This window comes from Centroberyx affinis, unplaced genomic scaffold, assembly GCF_046629955.1.
Source record: "Centroberyx affinis isolate AG114_WGS23_722 - 3 ecotype Tasmania unplaced genomic scaffold, CSIRO-AGI_Caff_v1 ptg003552l_1, whole genome shotgun sequence".
Lineage (NCBI taxonomy): Eukaryota > Metazoa > Chordata > Actinopteri > Beryciformes > Berycidae > Centroberyx > Centroberyx affinis.
The window spans coordinates 18,164-41,500 of record NW_027281487.1 but is presented as its reverse complement, the minus strand read 5'-3'; the positions used below and the strand labels follow the sequence as shown (position 1 = coordinate 41,500).

The following is a 23,337-nucleotide window of genomic DNA, read 5'->3' as shown; positions in this document are numbered from 1 at the left end:
TAATTATTTGTTGCATTACCATCTGTAGGATTAGACCAATATATCAGTTTGTTGATATCGGCCTTTTATTCAAAACCAGATATCAGCCAGTCAGTGTCGTCCTCCTCTGATATGATGGATAGCTGATTGATTTATTGTGTAATTGATCAATACTGCACTGGTTGGCTATGATAATGGACATTTTGATCAGATTCCACACAAATATGCATGAATAAATTTCATCATCCTGGATTTCAATACAGGACAGGAACACAATGCTCAAATTTAAAGATTTTATTGCACGCTATCAGACGTTTCAATCCAAAATATATTGGTATGGACCTTCAATTACGCTAATCTTCAGTACTCCCTATTTGCTCTAGTTGTGTCCATATGTAATCCTCTGCTGCTGCAATGAGCCAATTTCCCCACAGGAATCATTAAAGTTTATGTAATCTGATGTAAGACATAATCTGACAAATCTGCATGGGAGAGTTACAGCTACAGCAAAATAAGATATAAGATATAGAAGTACACAGAAAATCTTAATAAATCTATAATGCTCACCTTGATGTCTCTGTGGATTTTCTTCTGTCCATGCAGGTAGTCCAGGCCCTGCTCACACACACAGTAAATATCATATAATCAACCATTAAACATCATCTATCTGACAGCTGAGCTAAAAAAAAAAAGAGCTTTTCCTTTGTCGATTTCACCTTAAATCCACTTCAAGAGACATGGATGAAGGGAGAAGCAGATTAAAGAAGGATTTTAAAGGGGTGCCACTCAATATTAGTGAGATGTTTCCAATCATCAGTAATGACAGTAAATGATCAACAAATGAACAGTAAATGACCAGTGTGACTCTACCTGCAGCATCTCCCTGCAGGTGTAGGCTATCTGTGGCTCAGACAGAGCGCCGGTCACTGAGGGATTCAGGAAGAAAGTCAAAATGTTTGTTATTATGTGGAAGCAGCATTATATTAAGTCTGGCAAAGAGGAAAATAAAACAGTTCAGGCTCTAACTGGCTATAATACACCATTGTAATAAAAAATGCAAACGTTCAATAAATCTAACAGTCATGCAGTCACGGGTGTTTGTCCTCAGAACTGAGGACCGGAACATTTTATAGCTAGAGTTGCTGGAACAATCTGAAGTGTTTCAAAGAGGCATAAAGCGATCTGTGAGCTTTATCGACCTCGATCTGAGACCAGTAGAAACTGCAGCAACATCGAGAGAACTTTTCTCCTCCTACACAAGCCTGTGGTAAAGCCCACACCACCGCCGCCAACACCCCCTTTTAGTGACAGTGGCCTATAAGTGACACAAACAATAAAGTAGCACTTTCACAACAGAGAGGAGTGAGGCAGCTAATCATTAGAAACGTCCAGTGAATATAGTGAATACTGGAATATAAAGGCCAGAAAGTGAGTTTTGAAAGCCAGAAATCTGCACCAAGCGAGTCACTGGTATTGTATTGTATTATCAGTCAATTCCTGCAGATATTATAAGGTCATTTTGTGCCAGTAAGAGCAGTAAGTAAGTGCTCAAGGTAGCCTCTTGGGAGCCTCTCTCTCTCTCTCTCTCTCTCTCTCTCTCTCTCTCTCTCTCTCTCTCTCACACACACACACACACACACACTCACTCACTCACCATGGTAGATGTCCTGTAAGGAGCCTCCTCCACAGAACTCCATACAGATCCACAGTTTATTGGCTCTGGAGAGACAAGAGATGCTTTGAGTGAACTGTCTAAGATTCACAAAGGAGAGGGAGAGAGAGAGAGGGAGAGGGAGAGAGAGAGAGAGAGAGACAGACAGACAGCTTACCGTATGTAGCTGCCATAATATGCAACTATATTACGATGTTTGCAGCTCTTCACAATCACAATCTCCTGCTGGATGACAGAGAAGTCGTCCTCTGTGGGATGAGAGAGAGAGAGAGAGAGAGAGAGAGAGAGAGGGAGAATGCATATTTATTATTACATAAGGATAAAAGTGGAGTATGTGGGTCAGATCAGGCTCTGCTCCAGCTCACAGCCAGAGTCTGTATGGAAGATCATGAAACTGGCCTCTCTGGTCCAGATGCATGTGGTGAGAGTTGTATATGTGTGTGTGTGTGTGTGTGTGTGTGTGTGTGTGTGTCTGAGGCATATGCAAAGTATCAAATACCCTAAATGCACTATGATATTAATAACACTGTAATGTGCTGTCTGGTATCTCTTGAAAGCAGCAGATCAAGCCGTGAAAACTCCGGATAAGAGGTCAGAGTGTGAAAAGTTGAGCAGCAGAGTCTGTCAACACTGAATGAATGTGTTCAACTGTCACTGATGACTTATGTTGGGGGTTAGGGTTAGGGTTAGGGTTGGACTTTTGCACTGAATTTTCTGATGAGGCTGAAAATTAAATACTGTTTCTTCACAATATTAAAGCTGCACTTAGGAAACTTCACACACCAGCGGCTCTCGATGGCAGCAAGAGGTTTGAAACTGTTAAAAAAAAAAAAATACTGAACTTAAACAGCCAGAAATCCTGTGCAGTGAGGGTCAGTAAACGTCACACAGCAGCTCATGTTTACCAAGCGGCCGGTCTGTGACGCTTTATACCGAAGAAACCAGAGAAGACGAGAGAGGAGAAGGTCTATCGCTGGTGAGTCCAGCTTTCTCTGCTGCTGGATTTCACTCTCAAGTTTTGATTCATCACTTCCCGTGTGTGGAGACGTGACCAAACCTGTCGCCAGAATTTAATTTGAGCAAACGGGGCAAATCTACGAGGTTTCAATTAGCGAGGATGGGAAGCTCTTCTCTGTGTCAGCTCCACTTTGTGATAAGACGGGTGAACTTGTACATTAGACATCTTGCCTTGAGCAGCTTTAATAATGAGCTCATATCTCTAATGAGTCACTGTGGTCTCCTCTGTGTTGTGAGAATGCAAACTAATCAGAGTGGCTTGTTACACAAGTGATTGTTGGAAGATAATCAGTGTGATCAAAGTGTTACAAGTCTAATGGAATGTAATTACAGCCTGTTTTCTTCGCCCGTGAGTGGAATATAATGGTTTATGGCTTTAATTTATGTGATTTATATCGCTGTGCCACTGTGCAAGTAATGAATCTCCCTCTCTCTCTCACTGTGTGTGTGTGTGTGTGTGTGTGTGTAGCGTTCAGTGTTTGCTCTGGTGTAATGTTTTGTTAAAAGCCGTAATGGAATCATATTGAGTTGGGATGTCTACTATGTGTTATCTGTTAAAGCAGTGGTTCTCAACGTGGGGCCCGGGGACCACCAGGGGTCTTTGAGGGCATCCCAGGGGGTCCCCAGCAAATTGATGAGGCGTTAAACTTCATTATTTCATTTACAAGAACAATTACATATATTATATATACAATTATTATAGAATGTAGGAGACTGACTATTTTGATCATAGTTTCACTGTTATCTCTCTAGCTACAATACAGATAGTCATGGAGTTCTGGACAAAATCATATCTAACAATAAAAATATTCTCAGATTTGGGTGCGAGGGACAAAATCGCATGAAATGGGGGTCTGTGGCTCTAATGTGGACTAAACTAGGAGTCCTTGATATGAAAAAGGTTGAGAACCACTGTATTAAAGGTCCCATATTCTCCACTCTCCAGTGTTTTATTTTGTGTCTCGAGGTCCATTCAAAGCTGTGTGTGTGGTGTCATGAACCAAAAACAATCCATTTTTACACGTTCATTTTCCAGCATCTCTCTGAGCCTTACCAAGAACAGGCTGTTTCTGTCGCTGTGTCTTTAAGGCTCATTAATATTAACGACCCCTCTGTTCTGATTGGTTAACCGTTTCAAGAGTGAAACGTGAGACGCTGCGGCCCGGCAGCTACAGGTAGGGAAAACTCTCCGGTAATAAACAATGACAATCGCTCAACCGCTTTGAAAAATAACACTTTGTTAGTCTATTATTTCTTACAAAAATGATAATGAGCGAACCTTTGTGACGCCACAAAGTTACGGAAGTCCAAACGGCTCGTTTAGAGGCTCACTTTTCTAATATGGATTGTGTGGATTTAGTTGGCGACCGTGCGTTTTGATGCTTTTACCATGTTTAGATAGACCATCCAACTCCTTTATCATCAGAATCCTGTTTCACACCATTATGGGACCTTTAAAAACTGTTGGTAAGCAAGCTAAGGCTGGAAACATGCTCATGACATTTGTCTCCTGTCATTATTTCCCCTCCAACAGTAAATCTCATAGAGAAGAAATGCCATAAAAAAACCAAACATTTAATAGAAAGAGAAACTTCATGGCAAAATTCTCACCTGGTTCCATCTTGATGACTTTGATGGCTGCCAGCTCTCCATTCTGCTTATTGCGTGCCTGGAAACACACACACACACACACACACACACACACACAGGTTAATATTTTTACACCAGTCAAATTATGAAAATCCGTTGTAATTTTGGAGTGTTTCAGTTGTGTTTCTTTGTTATTTCCAGATCAGCGATCTGCAGAGAGAACAGTCCACTGCTCCACTCTTTGGAATTTAAGACACAAATACAAGTATGAAAACACACTTTCACACCCCCACAAAAAGCACACACACACACACACACACACACACACACACACACTGACCTTTAAAAGTGTGATAGCAGAAGATGGTGTTACTTCTGTTCCCATTCACACTGTCTATAAACAGTCTCTATAAACACCACACACACTCAGAGTTAAAATAAAAACATCTTACATTCAATACCCTACATGGTATTTTATTATATTTATAGCATTCAAAATGAAAAGAGAAAATGAATGAGAAAATGTCGAGAAAATGGTTCGCACTACGAAAAGAAAAACGTTTCCCAAGACCTTTCATGTTCTCATTTTTTGTATTTTTATAAATGCAGAAGGGAAATCATGCACAGATGTTTTGGCTAGCGCCTTCTTCAGTGTGCAGGTTTATTTATAGTATGCCTTTATTTAAGCATTTACAAAGTGCCATTGAAATTAAACATTTATTTTTCAAGGGAGATTTGGCAAAGAGAGCGGCTTCATGACAAACTGCGGACAATCTGTCACAGATTGCAGAAAAGGTATTATTAAAATCACCTTCAATTCAAAAGACCAAGAGTGAAAGATGAAGGCAATACAAAGAGAACTCCTTACTGAGCAGAGCTAAAGCCAAACTTGATCTCCTTATCAAAACAGGGTTACAGTTACACTTACACACACACACACACACACACACACACACACATCTGGAGACCAACAACAGCAGTGGTGGACAGGTAACATTATAGTCCAGGTACAGTACAGTACAGACTAGCTGGATCATGAAGGGACCGGGCTTTTGTCAGAAATCGTTATATCTTTGAAATTTGAATTTGTTATTTTGCCTCCATTTAAAGGAGAGGTGAGGGGGGGGGGGGGGGGGGTTCAGGTGGTTCAGCTCTAAGGTGCGTACCATGTAAACACATTTGATGTCCTGGGTTCAAATCCGTCACATGTCTTTGTCACATGTCATCCCCCTCTCCCTCCCAGTCTTCCCTGTCTCTCTCTACTTGGATCTGTCTAATAAAGGCAAAATGCCCCAAAAAATTATCTTTAAAAGGAGAAGTGAGGCAGAAACTGTGACGTGTTTTTTGTGGGTTTGCAGCTTGGCGAGTAAAAGTAAAAGCTCTAGAGCAGCACTGGGAACTCAGGACGTCAGCCGTTTCCATGGTAACAGGTGTGGAGCATCTTATGTTGTATTGCTAATCGTCAACTTTTTTTTTTTTTTCTGTCTGTGTACTAATCAACAAGAGTACTCGGCAACAATCACCATGGTGCAGATTTTACATTTTTAAAAAAACATAAAAATCTTAAATCCCCTCACACACCTCCTCACACACTTCAGCATCAGTTACAGGTTCGGTCGCAGCGCTTAGCAACAAAGATGGAGACAAAATAATTTTTTAAAATTATTCCCACTTTAACCAGGCGGGTAAATTAAGAATAAAGTCTTATGAGTAAAAAGGGCATTCTTTTTTTTTCAGAAATGTATTTATTCATTTAACAGGTACAGTGTAATACAATGTACATTAAGGACTCATTTTTGTACTCATTTAGTTACTAGTTACTTTTTAGATCAATATTTTATATTTAAAACATTTGATCATCTTTATAAAATAACTATAAAATAGCATTGTTATAGATTAGACTACCCAAAAGTATAGCTAAATTGTTAAGATTAGCTTCACGTTGACAACTTTAAAATGCTGCTTACATGTACATGTATGTCAATAAATCAGTATTAATATTCCAATAATTTATGAAAAATATAACTCTCTAAATGGGGACAGTTTGCATAATGAGTATGTTTACTTTGATACTCTAAGTACATTTTGCTGCCAATACTTATGTACTTTTACTTAAGTAAGATTTTGCATGCAGGACTTATACTTGTAATGGAGTATCTTTACATTGTTGTATTGCTACTTTTACTTCAGTAAAAGATCTGAGTACTTCTTCCACCACTGTTTGATGACCTGGTAACCCTCCAAAAATGTCAATTTCTGCACACGGTGTCAACAACATGTTTAAAGCCTCAGCAAGGTGTTTGAACCTTGTAGACGAGGACAAGACCAAAACATGCGCCTCATAAAAAGGATGACTACACTGCAGTTGTATGTATGCAAACGTTCCAGACTCACAGCTCATTGTGTTTAGAAGAAACACCCATTCACATGCAGTCGCCCCTGAAATAGAACAGATACAGTCATAATGTAACTGTACTCAGTGGCTGAAGAGTAGGCCGTGACAGCGGAAACTCCTCAAGAAGGGTTTTGTTTTTTTTAAACACGACACATGCCATTGGACGGACACTTACGCCTCACTGTACCATGACTGCATACACTGTCGGCCTGGGTGGAGCAGTGGAAACTGAAGCGCTGACCCCACGCTCCACCCACTGAGCTACAGTACATCTAACTACATTTTGACTGTATGAAGTTAGACAGCGTACTGCGTTTTTTTTTTTACATTTAAAGTTATCTTTTAAACCCAGATCGCCCCGTTGTCCCCGGAATTTCATTTTTCAAATGAGCACGATGTCTTAATATGAAAATAAGACGCTCCGTGCACGGAAACGGACACAATATGTTTCCCCATGAGGTGGAGGAGACACGACGAGACACAGGAAGGAGTTTGACGTTGAAATGGCGCAGTGGAAAGACGGAGGACGGAGTGGGGGGGGAGTGCGGATGGGCGATGACCCGGGTTCAATATCCAACGCATGCAAATCAGTTTTCTACTGTGAAGTGAAGTTTTTAATTTACAGACAGTTACGTTTTTCTCTTTTAATCATGACCAAAACGTGACTCTAACCAAATTCTTTTAGTTGCCAAACCTTAACCAAAGTTGTTGTTGTTTTTAAACTAATTCTATTGCCGTTTTTGGACGGATCAAAGTAGAGAGAGGCAGGACAGACAGGTGGATGACATGCAGTGAAGTTCCTGGGTCGGATTCTAACCCAGGATATTGCATTCACATGGCATGCAGCCCTTAACCACAGATTTAGTTGCCTGACCCTTAGCATAATCATCACCAAAGTTGTTTTACTTGCCTAAACTTTTTTTTATACATTTCATTTTGAGCTTTTTCCAATATATAGGCAAACAGAAATGCAATAAAACAGAACACACACTGCAAAAAAATGACAAGCTGTCCAGTGATTTTATCTTGTTTCCAGACCTATCAGCTTCTTTCATGATATTTTTTGTCAAATTATCTCACTGCACTGGCAGATAATCTTGCTGGTTTCAATACATTTCACTTGATTCATGCCAAAATGACTTCAATCAAGAAATCATCATAAAACAATGAATAAAATCTTGAAGGCAGAAACTTTCTCCAAGACAATTTCACTTTTACCAAGTAAATGTCCTAAAACAAGTTACATTCTCCTGGAAAAAAAAGTCAAATTTGTTGAAACCAGTAAGTAAGATGATTTCAGTAAAATAATCCTAAAATAAGCTTGATAAATCAAGATAGGACTAGATAAGATAAGAGACAAGATAAAATAACTTAACAAGTCGGTCAGTGCACAACACATGATTGAATTTATTGAAGTTGAAACTGATTATAGAAATCAAACTCATGATGCTCTTACCAAGTTTTTATCCTATTAAAACCATATTGCATTGAAAAGTCCTAGATATTTAGTTTTCTTTAAGATATTAAATTGATACTGGACTCTTGATTTGTTCTGACTTGACTTGCTGTTCTACATTTAGACTTGGGACTTGACATTAATGTCATGGACTTGACTTGGTGTTCTACATGTAGACTTGGGACTTGACTTGAGACTTGTGCCTCACTAAGACTGAGACTGACTTGGGACTCGAGCATAGTTGACTTGGTCACACCTCTGTATGGAGCACACAGCCCACACATCAAACACCTCGCCCCTTACTCGCCTAAACGTAACCATTAGTGAACGTTTCCACATGACACACAGGTGAAAACAGCGTGTCCGAGTCATACTGTCGTCCTCTAGTCCTTCCATGGTGAAGGAACAAAATCTTCACGTTATTTTTCTCCACAAAATTTCAGAGCTTGCGCTTGTTTCACAACATTGTGTGAGACTGTTCCATAAAACACTCAGGAACACAGTATATTTGCCTGCCTGCTTTATTATCAGCCTCCATATCATTCGTGTCCACAGCACATAATAATCTTCATTTCAGAGCTGATTTCTCGAAATTTTGTGAAATTATGTGTTGCATAAAACACTCTAGACGAATAGGTCTACAGCACATTTCTGTGTCAGTGAAGCCCAGTAGAGCCTGTAGAGTAAAGGAGACTTTAAAGGTCTGTTGAACTTTGGTAGTATCTTGGGTTGTGTCTCTTCCTCCATGATAAAACCCCAATATCAGTGATTGTGTGATCTGTTGCTCTGGTAGAGGAGACTGGAGAATTGTGTTTTTTCTCTCTCTCCATTCAATGGAGGAACAGTCTGAAAATCACACTTCTAGCACATAAAGGAACGCCGACAAAGCAGGTTCTGACAATATATAAAAAAAACTAGTCATGCTGCTGAATTGTTTTTAACCCTCCTATTATGTTGCGGGTCAATTTGACCCATTTTCACTTTTGAGCTGTCTGAACTACTGGTTACCCTCTTTTTTTCTCCCTGCAATTGTTTGACTTTTCCTAATTTAGGGTCATGAACTTACATGCAAAGTGTGGACACACTGATGTGTTGTGGGAAGTCTGTGCAGACTTTTTTATACAAATAATATGATGTTACAGGTAATTTTGACCCGAATACTTTCCTGTACAAAGAGAGTTGCACAGACCCAAAATAAAAACATGTCTTTGATGTATATTGTTTTTATGAGTGGTTCTGATTGCCCTGTGGGGGTAAAAAGGAGGTTTCCCATAGACTTTGTCAGACATAGATGCTAAAAAATTAGCTCCAAAAGACTGACAGTCCAAGAAGTCCCATCACAGACTTTCAACTGTGATATTGAAATAGAGAAAGAGGTTTCAGAGACAGAGGACAATATACAGTAGTTGAAAAGATGCCAGGACAGGAAAACCAGCACAGTGTGTGCAGTGCAGGAAATACTTCTGCAGAAAACAGACACACTGTGCTCATCATGTGGAGAGTAATGAAAAAGTGAGGGGATTATTTTGACAAAAAAGGTAAAATCATATCTACTAGGGATGGGATGATGTATCGAAATTCAATATATCGTAATACAAAAAACCGTGACAACACATATCGTTAGGCAGAAAAATGAATTGTGATGTCAGCTCCATGTTATTCTGCTGTAGTAATCACTAATGAGACTCTTGACCATCACAGTTTCACAAGCTCTCCATCCAAATTATATTATTGTCACTTTGTAATGACATTTTTAAATTGTTGTTTACATTCTAGCAGCCAATGGCATCGCTAGAAAGATTTGAGTCTCAGAAATAAACAGAATTCTGCACAGTCAGACTTTGTTGTCACTGAACTTTTATTGATCACATCGTATCGTGGTCTTATCGAATCGTGAAGCTCATATCGCGTCTCGAATTGTACCGTGAGATAAGCAGATCGTCCCTAATATCTACAGTAAAACTGTAACTGAGCTTACTTTTACAAAATACAAAAAATATATAGGCCTATTTAGGGAAATTGAAAATCTTTGCATTACGTTAATTAAACAGAATTATCAAAATACCACAGTTTGTGAGAAAGGAAATATGTTTATTAAACAGTTGTTAAATATAGTGTATATATATCATATGTTCTCATATTTCATCTTTCTGAATTTTCTGACAAGCCATAATCATGTTTTACTGTTTTTGACCTAATTCTTTACCTGTTTTTGAGTGTATTTAAACAGTGTGGGTCAATTCTCCCACATAAAGAAAGCGATTTACTTGTTCAGTGATGTTCAGTGTGATGTGTGATGTTCAGACTGTTCCTCCATACAACGGCAGTGAATGGAGAGAGAAAAAAAAAACATGCAATTCTCCAGTCTCCTCTACCGGAGCAACAGATCACAGAATCACTGATTTTGGAGTTTTATCATGGAGGAAGAGACACAACCCAAGATACTACCAGAGTTACACATCACTTTAAAGTCTCCTTTACTCTACAGGCTCTACTGGGCTTCACTAACACAAAAATGTTCGTCTAGAGCAGTGATTCTCAACCTTTTTCACATCAAGGACCCTAACTTAGTCCACATTAGAACCACGCACCCCCATTTGATGAGATTTTGTCTCTCAGACCCAAATGTGAGAATATTTTTATTGTCAGATATGATTTTGTCCAGAATTCCATCACTATCTGTACTGTAGGTAGAGAGATAACAGAGAAACTATGATCAAAACAGTCATTCTTCTACATTCTCTAATTGTGTTCACTTCTTCTAAATGAAATAACAGTGAAGTTTAACAATTCATCAATTTTGCTGGGGACCCCCTGGAACCCCTTCAAGGACCCCTGGTGGTCCCCGGACTCCACGTTGAGAACCACTGGTCTAGAGTGTTTTATGCAACACATAATTTCACAAAATTTCGAGGAAATCAGCTCTGAAATGAAGATTATATGTGCTGTGGACAATGAATGATATGGAAGCAGGCAGGCAAATATACTGTGTTCCTGAGTGTTTTAGGCAACACAGTCTCACACAGTGTTGAGAAACGAGCGCAAACTCTGAAATTTTGTGAAGAATAACGTGAAGATTTTGTTCCCTTCACCATGGAAGGACCAGAGGACGACAGTATGACTCGGAGGTGTCGTTTTTTTTTTTACCCGTGTGTCGCGTGGAAACGTTCGCTAATGGTTACGTTCAACAACACTTTAATCACACCCTGATATATCTCTGAACGAGTGCAGTCATACTACACTCATACTCATGCTTAGTCAGTAGCAGATTACATGGCGTTACAGTAATTGCAACACATTTCTATGAAAAGCTGAGGCCAGGGGAGAGCTGGGAGAGACACACAGGGCTTTTCACAGCAGGTCCAGTCATTCTGCATCTGCACTGCAGTACAGAGCAGACAAACAAAAACACTCAGCGGGTTTTATAAGAGTAAGGAATGACGGCTACAATAACAACGGAAACTCCATTCAATCAAGAGAGCAGTCTAGAGGGGAGGGTGTGTGTGTGTGTGTGTGTGTGTGACATCAGAGAGGTCACTGAAAGGAAAGGAAAGGACCCCCCCCTCCCCCCGCAAACAATCTGTAAACTAGTAAACACACACGTAAGCGATGGAAATGTTGTTGTGGAAGATCTGCGGCTTCCAGAGTGACGCGAGAAGACGAGAAGACGAGCCTGACCTTCTGCAGGCGAGGCGAGGCCAAATGTGTTTCAGCCATACACACACACACACACACACACACACACACACACACACACACACAAACCATTTCCGAAACCCTTAAAGGAGAAACCTTTTGTGCTGAAGACAAAATGACCAAACTAAGACTTCAAACCTGGTCACATCGGGCCTGACCCACCTCGACAGAAACAAGGAAGCCGGTGAAGGGAAACTAAGAAGCGGCCTCCTGTCTGCTTCCGTCAGCTCGTCTGTCAGAGCAATTTATATAGGAAATGACTGAGAAGTGATCTGTGAATGTGAAAGGTCATAGGAAAGTGTTTGAGTCTGCAGGAGGAGCTGTGAAGCGTCAGAGAGAAGACCCGACTGACTGACTGACTTGAGTTATTATGCGATGATTCAAAGGAAAGCATTTTAGACATTATAGGCCGCTTTCCCATTGTGTGTTAAATGCATTCAAATGTTCATATAAGTTTCATGTAACTCGTGTTTTAATTTGATTTTACCCTCTGTAATATGTTTTGTTGAGCACGACTCTATTTCACAGATAAAAAGCTGATTAAACCGTGTTCATCCTTCACTACGCTCCTGCCCCCACAACCACACACACACACACACACACACACACACACACACACACACACACCATTCGCCCACACGCACACACACACACACACAAATGCCAGTGATAAGCTGGTATTTGGCTGACATTTGTGTATCGTTTTTGGCATCAGATATTTTCTCTCTTCCTCTTTTTTTTGGTCAAAGATGAATCAACCCGAGCCAAAATTCAAGCACTTTGCACCCTAAAACACACACACACACACACACACACACACACACACACACACACACACACACACACGCGCACACATGCACAAACTCTCACACACAAACCACACTGTTTCAGCAGAAGCTTGACATAGTTGACTCTCTTGCTCTGCAGGCAGATCCTGCAGGGTTAGTAGCCCACTGCTCATTGATCTCACTTCTTCATTTCGTAGCGGAGGCTGCACACACACCTGCTGCAGCTTCTGAGAGGCTGAAACCAGACTGACGCCGTGTTCAGTCCTGAATCGCAGCCCCGATTCACAACCCACCACGCATCAGCTGAGGAGTCAGGCTCTTACTGTAAGAGGAGGGAGGATCCTGACATGATCACATGCAGAGCTGCAGGCAAGACCCACTGAACCGAGTCCGAGTCAGCTCCAAGACCAAAAGGAGGCGGGGGCCAAGTCAAGACCGGAGAGACCGGAGCAAATCGAGTCCTGTTCAAGACCAGAACCAAATCGAACCACATTGAATTTGATTGTACCCTCTACAATATATTTTGTTAAGTACAAATAAAAATCGGATTAAACTGTGTTTTGCCGGGTTCATCCTTCACTAGGCTGCTGCCCCCACAACCATACACACACACACACACACACCCATTCGCCCACACACACCCACACAAACACACACACACACACACACACATACACCCGATTCGCACACACACACAAATGCAGACCAAGTCAAGACTGAGACCAGACCAAACCAAGTCCTGTTGAAGACCAAAACCAAAACAGGAAATAAACAGTGTTTGTGTCTTTTTTTTTTTCAACTGTGAAAATAATGCTTAATAAGGACGTAGATCCATCTGCAGAAGTTCTGTACTAAACCCTTCAATTTTCAACCAATCAATACAGAGGATTATGACTAATCAATGCATAGAAGTTGGAGGACCATTATATACAGAGGTTTCTACAGGTTAAATCCCTCACATTGTTTGTCATGCTGTAGAGAAAATAATCCAAACATCAGTAAAATTAACGCTTTTTTAATATTTTTTAGAGGGGAAGGAAAAACGTTGAGTCATCATCCAATATTGAGCGAGAGACCCAGACAAGTCCAATTCGTCAAAAATGTTTTCTTGAAACCAGACTCATGACTGACACCAGACTCATGACACTGGTCAAATGGTAGCAGCAAATAGTCCTTTGTGTTTGTTTTACACACAGAGAAATAGGGGTATCATTTCTGTATACCCAAAGATACATTTGTCAGAAAAGCACCCTGTAAGGTACGGAAATGGTCCTTAAGGTGATAACTGTGGACCTTTGTTTCATTTTAAAGGTACAAAATCATTGCTGACAGCAAAGGGTACATAATTGTACTTTTATTTCAATAACTCTCTAATTAATAACTCTGTATTTAAATCAAGATTTTGTGATCACTGATTTGCTGCATCATTTGCCTGTACCTTAAGCTTGTAAAAATAGGCTACTGGTAAATTTCCATTCAATTCTTGGTCTGTGTGGCCTGGGGATAATTTTATGAGCTTCATTAATAACTTAGCTGGATGTGCATTTTAGTGATTTCAGCTAGTCTTTACATTGCATTGTTATTATGCAAATGATAATTGAATCGTTTTAAAAAACAATGTTGTAGGATCACGATATGGTTGTTCTATTCAAATGCCAAGAGGCTATCACCCTCATGTGATTACTTCGAAAGACCAGCAGGGGTCACTGTGTTCCGGGTTCATCCCCCATTGCGTTCCCGGACATGAAATGGCACCTGAGACAGCGAAAATGTCGGGCTTGTCCACAGATGAACTAATTGAAAAAATAACTGAAGCTGGAATACAAATTAACGAAGAAGAGGCAAGGAAATTCAGGGGTTGACTGACTTGGAGCGCCAGGTGGGTGGAGCACCAGGTGGGTGGAGCACCAGGTGGGTGGAGCACCAGGTGGGTGGGGTTTACTGTACATTTGGTCTCACAGTGAGCGAGCAGGTCAGGGTTCAGACACCTGTGACCTTTCACAGGCGCTGATCCACACCTGGAGGATCCAACAGAAATGACTAAATAATTATTTTACAGTGACACACGTAGGTTGGTAACAGCAGGAAAAAATCCCTAAATTGACTTTCGAAACTTTCCTGTGGTTGTTTAAACCTTTTGAAACTCTTATATTATCATATTTCACCTGTTTGGCACCTAAGAAGGCCAATAAAAAAATCATAAAAAAGTATTTGCCAAGTACTGTTTGACCTAGATGACTTTCACATGACTAATCTGTCACTACTTTCAGCCAAAATCTCTCTTTTTTTTTTAAAAGATCTTGCCACATCAACACACTCAGTCATCAGAAAGCCTTCAGGAGTCAACGCTTTAAGAGCTTTAAAAAAAAGCCTTTTATGATTGACATTAGGGTGTTGAATGAAACGTACAGCATTCAGTACATAAAGGGCCATGACAAGTGTAAAATTAAACAAATACAAATTGTAGTTTTGAGGTGTTAGCAGCGCTGCGTTCAGGATTTCTAAAGTCGTGTAACAGAAATATATGCTGAAGTGGAAGACCATACACTACATTTATCATCTAACATCCCTCTGCTTCCAATGTAACATTCAGAGAAATGAAAATATAACTGTCCTCAGTAAAAATGACAGGTATAATCAATATTATTCAATCTGTCTCTGTTTACAGTGTCAATAACATTGAACCACTGACACTTTTTGTATACTCTCTGGTCCTTTTCAACCCATAAGAGAAGACATTTTTATACCAAAAGGAAAATAATCAAATCATTCCACATCAGTGATTAGTTGACACACGTTATACAATATCTGTCATATACTGTATATCTACTGTATATATCTGTAGATATTTGAAAAGTTCATTGCCACACTATATAGTCTATAAAAGTGTTTTCTGTCAACCAAGGACATAAGCTGCCAACTATTCATCGATAAGCTGCATAATTTGATTAATGTTTGTGTTATCAATCATTTTATCAGAGTAGACATGTATTTTTTCACATGGTGGGAGTTTCATGTCTCAGAACACTTCCTTCATTTGAGCTGTGTTTGTATATACTGTATATCCTGCATTGCTCAGTGAGAGAATCAGAATCAGAAACTTTTATTCGCCAAATACAATGTACAAGGAATCTCTCAGCTGATGAACCTGTTTTGATAAAAGCACCTGCTGGGTAAATTGGACTCAACTCGACTCGACTAGATACAGATTCAAAAGAATATTTGTCCTCTGACTGTATCCTCCCTTCACTGTCTGTGTTGTCGTCCAGCAGGTAGAACCAGCTGTCGTTCAGCAGAGACAGAGACAGAGGCAGGCAGACTGGAGGCTAGGAGCGAGACAGGAGGAGAGGACACTGATGTCACAGGAGGCAGAGAGGCTGATGGGATACATGTCACATTTCGTGCATCTTTGCTTTGGAATTGTCGAATAAAACTAAACTAAAACTAAAATAAACTTAACCGTGGAGTGCGGATACTTCACTCGATACTTCCAGTGTTTTTTTGTTTCTCTCTTTTTCTGTCATGTGCATTTGCTTAATTGCTTTAATTCATCAATGTGCGACCCTCTATCAGCTATTGATAAAACACAATGGTGATCCAACATATTAAAATCCTCTGCCGCACAGGAAGTGATGCGTTTTACGTTTCCGGTTTTGTGAACTGATCCGGTCTCTGTCTGTTCAGCCACCATGGCTGAACAGACAGAGAGAAGAGAAACTCAAGCTGCAGCAACAGAAAACCCAAGCTCCGCCCACACTGTTTGATTGACAGGTGATCTGTGGGTAGAGCAGAGCAGAAACACCACAGTGAGGCTGAGGGACAAAGATGGAGACTAAATAAAAAATAAAAAAAAAGGCACAGATCTCATGGTTTACCACGATGAGACTTTTCTCTGACTGCAGTGACATCAGCGTCCTCTCCTTCTCCAGGTCCTCCTAACCAGTCAGAAAACAGGACCAGGAGGTATTTACTGTATCTACTGTGGGTTTATTTTCGTCTCCGCTGCCCCTCCCCTCCCCTCCCCTCCCTCCCTCCTCACCTGTCCTGTCCTGCTCCTTCTGACTTCACCTCACACTTCTGCTTCCTGCTGCTGCACTGTCACAGCCATTCTGGTAAAAATGAAGTCTGCTCTGTGAAAGCCGGGTCACCTTTATCACAGTCATCAAACACACACACACACACACACACACACACATGCACACACACATACACAGAAAAAGGCCTATTTTCTCCCCTCCACTGTCGGTTAGAAGTGCTGCATTTGCAGATTAACCTCTGTGTGCGATAAGTCTAGGCAGACTTAGCCTAATGTGTGTGAATGTAGAGCTGTAGCCTACGTGTGTGTGTGTTTGTGTACATGGCTGTGTGTGTGTGTGTGTGTGTGTCTGTGTACGTGGCTGTGTGTGTGTGTGTCTGTGTACGTGGCTGTGTGTGTGTGTGTGTGTGTGATAGGGGGGACCATTATGCAAATCTCTCTCTGGGTCTGTGTGAAAACAGCAGGGTCTGCTGCCGGCCTGTTTAGAGGAAGTGTGCTCTGCTCCCCAGCCTCCCTGCTTTGCATCAGTCTCACACACACACACACACACACACACACACACACACACACACACACACACAGTACGGTTCACTGTACTTCAGTGTGGTGCAGTTAGAGATAAGCATGTTACATGAAAGTACAGCTTGACTTGGACTATTTAAAGTTTTCCTGATACAACCTATACAATCTGAAAAACTTTACACAATGTCCAAAAAAGATGAACAGAGCCTGGGCCAGGTAGTTCTGGTGAACTACAACTTACTGTAGGCCAAAACTGCTGATAATACATGACTATGTTTTTGTCATCAATATTTTTTTTAACTAAGCCCAATGCAAAAACCAAGAAATGAGTTGACATTCAGCCCTACCAAGCCTGAGCCAGCCAGGTCTCATCACACTCAGGCATAAAGTGAAGCTCCAGAGGAAAGTAGGCTACAGTAAGTCTTGTACTGTACAATACAGAAAGTATTGTGTTTTAGTAGTAGCCTATAGAGAAGAGTAGAACACTGGCTGAATAGGTACATGTAAATGTAGTGTGGTAGCCTACACTACAGTAGAGCAGATTGCAGTATAATAAATAATAGTATGGTACAAGACAATAGGTAGGAAAGTGTGTTAAATATAGAGGCTTTGCTTCACCAATCTCCTAGCAACCACATCTGGAGCCATCATTGAGGTCCAGTGGAGAATCGGCTGTGTGCAAATTAAGTCTAAATATATAACAACCAGGCTAGAAAAAGACAGATACCTGACAAAGATTGTTGTCCGTTCATTAACGTTCTCAGTAAAAGTGAATAGTGTGATGAGGTGGATTTGGTTACCATGACACAGTAAACTGTCTTGTCTTTAGCCCTAGTCTCTACTCCAAAACACTCTGAGTTGTAGCTTGAGAAGAGTCAGCTCAGTTAACCCGAACAAACTGTTAGCTAGCTAGCTAGCCAGCAAACACACTGATGTTAATGTGAACAAGCTAACGCTAGCTGCTACTAGCTACGTTAGCTAGTGTGCTAATCAGATGTGTTAACAAGACAGTGATGGTTAGCTGACCAGATACTATGGTTAGCTAGCTAAGCTGACATTATCTAAACAATAAATCAATCAGATGGATCAGTGATGAAATGATCAGTTCACAGTCAAAAACAGCACAGATATTAATCATGTGTATTGACTTCTGTTGAGGTGCAAATTTGTCCGTTTTGAAACACAATCAGCTGTTCACATGACCAGGAGCTGAAGACCTCCAGTATGGCCGTCAGAGTGCTACTTCATCTAAAATCCCACTACTGTAGGCTACTGTTGTTTTTATGTCCTCTTTTATATATTTTCCTTTTTATTATGTTTTCTGATCCTTCTTTATGTTTTTATTGTTTTACTGCTGTAGGCTATTTTGTACTTGTTTTGTGAAGCACTTTGTAACACTTAAGAAAGAAGCTATAAAATGTATTACTATTATAAAGTTTTTTATTGTATATGGCACGATACAGTAAGTATTGTTCAGTATGCTACAGTAGCCTACACTACAGCACAGTATAACAAGCCTTACATACAAGAGCTAATCTCGTGACATAGATCCAGCCTGTGTAGAGAGTGGTTAAAGTGTAGGCAGATGGTTCTCTAAATGGATTAAAAACAGACTTGTCAAACCTCACAGTGTCCCATCGATTTACAGTAAAGATCAGTAAAGGCAGGTTTGGTTTATCACACACATACACAGTGTGCTACTGTATTACATTCCAACAGATACTCCTAGGCCTCCATTGTTTGATTTCTCCACTGCTGCCCAATAAATTGATATTATGTTGAATTGCACCACCATGAATTTCATCACCATTTATACAGTATTTCAGGCATTTAGATGACGCTCTCACCCAGAATGCCTGACACCGAGTGCAATGGAAGAATGTAAGCTTCAATTCCTGGATGATCCACATCAAAAACAGCCACATGATGTATAAATTAATTCATGATCTTGCGCCACCACCACTTAAACAATTTGTGTCATTCTGCAGGGACAATGCCTGCAGAATGACAGAGGTGACTGCTCGGCTAGATTTAGGAAAACTTTCTGTAGGATAATCAGCATTTTCAGTCAGAGCAGCAGGTAAATGGAACTCAATTCCCACCCAGATCAGAGAATGCACAAGCTTCAGTATTTTTAAAACAACACTTAAAACATGGCTCAAGACAAATCAATCATGTGATCACTGATCTAAACCCTTGTATGGAACCAACTGTTTTCCAACATGGAGACTGTAATGTATATTTTGTATGATGTTGTTTTATAGGTGATGTACTGTTTGTAAACATTGCTAATTGTATTGTTTTTAATTGTTTGTATTGTATTGTTTGTATTGTACTGTATTGTTTTTTAATCTCTTCCTGCCCAGGGACTGTAGATGTAAATTAGCTATACAGCTAACTCTGGCCCAACGGTTGTGTTGTGCATGGCCCCTGTTAAATAAACTTAAAAAACAACTACCAGCTAGTGCAAAAGTCTGACTCACATAATCCTCCTCTGTCTCAAGGTGATAAACTCCATGTTAACTATTCCTCCTTACAGGGTTATTATTGTCACTCGACTAGCCTTCTGGAAAGTACCAGAGGATCCACACTGTTCCACCTCGTGGATGCCCACATGTATTCAGTTCAGTGTCTCTGATGAATGCAAAGGGGCAGCAGACCTACACCTCTGTGTTTAAGTCCCCATGAAGTGAACTCCCATTACTTTTACTTCCTGGAAAATAATTTCATGGTGACCGCGTGCTGCACCAGGAGGCGTAAATATAAACTCCAACCCATAAAACATCACAGATCTTTGAACAATCCTGCCCCTCCACCCCTGTGCCATATGAGTAAAGGTTATTATTATTTGTATTATTATTATTATTATTATTATTGTTTTTATTGCTTCAACATGTGACATCAGATAGCCTACATGTTGCATGGGGAGTGATTGAAAAAAAAAACCCACTTGATCTGAGCAGTCAGGCCGATTTGCATTTTCAGAGATGTGATTTGAATCGCATTTCAAAACACCTACGAATGTGTTTTAAATCCAATCTGAAACGATCAGATTCCGAGTCTTTTTTGAGTGTTCAGACTTAAAAAAAAATATCTGACTTGGATGTCGAATATGCAGAAAAATGGGATTTAGGCTGCCTGTGTGAAGACAGCTTAGGTCTTTGAATCAGATGAAGGATCTGCTGACTCCTGATAGTCCACTACAAACAGCAAAGTAAAATATGACATTACATTTTATGCATATAGCTGATGCTCTTAACCAAAGCAACTTGCAGTGAGTGCAGCAGTAGATTGAGCTTTCATTCCTAGATTGCCAGCACTTACAAACCAATATAAAAGGAGTGCAGCTCTCTGTATCGGTCCATGTATCTAATACTGTGAGCAGATACTCAGAAAACTCCAATTCAACTTCAAATAGATAGAGAAGCACATGAGGGTGAGAATGCTGCTGCTCTGTAGTGGAACAGTTGACTAACAGCCTGAAAACACTGGCAGCATGGAGCAGAACTCATTGTGCAATATGCAACCTTTGTTTCCAACCGCGCTCTGTGATTGGACGTGACGCATTCAGACCAGACGAGCACTTATAACCACAAAATACAAACTTTTACCTTCCAACTCGAGCAGCATCACTCCACCTGTGAGAACTGTGTGAACGGAATGAAGCAAACGAGGATGTTGTTGCTTAGCAACGGGGGGGGGGGGGAACTTTCTGTTGGTGGAGGGCCAAAATAAAAATATTAACCCCAAGCTTGTATGTTTGTTTAATGTTTGATGGTATTATAAAAATGTTGTAAATGTTGCAGGAAAGCGATTAGCCACTCAGTGTTGTGCTGTATTGTGGTTATTGGCAGCAGGAACAAGGATGTTACTGCTCCAATAAAACATCCTGCTGAGCATCAGGCCACAAGGTAACTAACTGACTGACGCGTGTGTGTGTGTGTGTGTGTGTGTGTGTGTGTGTGGACATGAGATACCTCAATCTCAACTTCTGCCATTGCTGACCTCGTTTTCAAACCCGGGCTCAGTCAACATCCAGACACACAGACACACCCGGTCAAAACCCAGTCTTTCATGAACGTTAATTTGGTCACTGATTGAAAACCTTTAAATCCTCTCTGCATGATGTTTATGTGCTGAAATTAAAAGTGTGTTTTTCAGGAGAGACCCGGACAAGAAAACACCATCGAGACAAACATAAAGGAAGCAACATACATCGATCTACATAAACAAGAATACAATCAAAATCACATGGGAGGTAAGGGCAAAGAGAAAATTCACTCAAAAGCATCAAGGGCCAAAGTTAAATAGATCACAGCTGAACAAAACATAGACAAACATCTGAGTCAATTTTGCATTCAGTTTATGGTGAGCCAAGTTGAATTTAAAGCTATGGGTTGTGAGTCCTTCCTAGTGTTGGTTCAGAGTCACACACCATAAAAAATACTCAGTGGGTGAAATGGAGTAGACAAATAAAAACATGCAATCAGCACTCTAATGGAAGATTTGCAAGATACTTTGATTTCCGTATACAGTTGAGTTCAGTTTAATGTCATGTATGATCACCATACACATGTAACGGATATGAGCAAGAATACTTTCACTTCTTCTAAACCCACTTCCTCCAGCAGACCTGGGACCTGCACCCGATTTTGAGCCTGCACTGAACCAACAAAACCAGACTCAATCACAACTACGTTTCCTTTCAGAATCATCAGGAAATTCCCGATTTAGTATTCGGTGAGAACCGAACGAGCACGAAACCACTTGCCCGGCTCTGAAAAACACTGAAATCTATCAGCCAGAGATCACACAGATAACTGAGCAGGTGGAGGCAGATGTGAGACACGGTTGACTTGTTCTCAACGTAAAAAAAAACAAAAAACAGATGCTGCAAAAAAAACTCCTTCTTAACGAGTACTCTAGTCTTCTATGGAGCTATAAATCTGTATTTTTCATAACTAAAATAAAACGCCTCCTCCTCACTGCACCTGTTCCAAGAAGTTGTCTCTCATCTCAAGCTGATCTACACTGAAACGAGTCAAATGGACCTTCCTGGTTTGCAAGATTCTTCAAATGTTTCAAGAAAAGTATGATTTTTAGACTCTTTACAAGCTTAAATCGCTTGTTGGGATGGAGTTTTCTTTTTCTTTTACTGTGGAGAGATCAGACTCAAGCTCAGATAACTGGTAAATAGATAAATAAACTGATGGATCAGACCTTGTAGACGTCTCCGTAGGTTCCTCCTCCAACTCTCAGCAGGATCTCAAAGTCGTCCTGAGGGTTCCTGGTGGAAATGTCCAGAGCCGCTCTGTGTTGGAAATCCATCTTGACTTGTACTAGTAGTCCTGCTCCTTGGTCATGTCACTCTCTCGCTCTCTCTCTCTCTCTCTCTCTCTCTCTCTCTCTCTCTCTCTCTCTCTCTCACACACACACACTCACTCACACAGTGGCTTCTACATAGGCAGCAGAACTGCCTGGACTCCCTCGCTCTCACAAGGTCTTCACCTCCTGCCTCCACTTGACAAACGCCGAGGAAAGAAAGAAGCAGGGACTCTTTCTCTCTCTTTGTCTCTGAGTCTGACTCGCTGTCTTGTCTTTCACACACACACACACTCACACACACCTTCCTGTTTCTGTTTCTCACCCTGCGATCGACCCTCCCTCCCTCCCTCCCTTCCTCACACCTTCCTCTGTTCTTTCTCAAACGTTTTTTTTTTTTTTTTACAGCTCATTTGCATAATCCAATTTTATTTCCTGTTGTGTGTGTGTCTGTGTGTGTGAGAGAGAGAGAGAGAGAGAGAAAGAGAGATAGATAGATAGAGAGATAAAAGGAACCCGACAGAGAGAAAGAATAGGAGAGGTTTTAAGTTTCTCCAGTTTTTTGAAGTTTGCGATTTGTTGAGATTTGTTCTTGTGTTTCTGTGTTTCTATCCTTGTGAGGACCAAAAATGTCCTCACAATAGAAAGATTATAAAACTCCTCCAAAGTGAGGACGTTTTGCCGGTCCTCACTTTTTCAACAGGCTAACTGAGGGTGAGGAGGGTTAAGATTAGGATTAGCTTCAGGTTGGGGTAAGAGTTAAGGTTAGGGTTAGGGATTAGGGGATTAATGTAGTCAGAGTCCTCACAAGTATAGCAATACCAACCTGTGTGTGTGTGTGTGTGTGTGTGTGTGTGTGTGTGT

The 23,337-nt window shown here is 40.6% G+C and overlaps 1 protein-coding gene across 3 annotated transcripts in view; it reads right to left on the bottom strand.

Annotated features, from left to right (window-relative positions):
- Positions 1-22,771, bottom strand: part of LOC139661555 (mitogen-activated protein kinase kinase kinase kinase 5-like) — a 48,405-nt gene extending 25,634 nt beyond the window's left edge. For all 3 annotated transcript variants that reach the window (XM_071540027.1, XM_071540028.1, XM_071540029.1), the window contains exons 1-6: positions 22,372-22,771; positions 4,280-4,337; positions 1,809-1,899; positions 1,634-1,698; positions 850-905; positions 547-594 (exon numbers count right to left, since the gene is read on the bottom strand). In XM_071540027.1, the coding sequence (XP_071396128.1) occupies positions 547-594; positions 850-905; positions 1,634-1,698; positions 1,809-1,899; positions 4,280-4,337; positions 22,372-22,479 (426 nt within the window). In that variant the 5' untranslated portion in view covers positions 22,480-22,771. The remainder of the gene's footprint in view (positions 1-546; positions 595-849; positions 906-1,633; positions 1,699-1,808; positions 1,900-4,279; positions 4,338-22,371) is intronic.
- Positions 22,772-23,337: the final 566 nt, after the last annotated feature.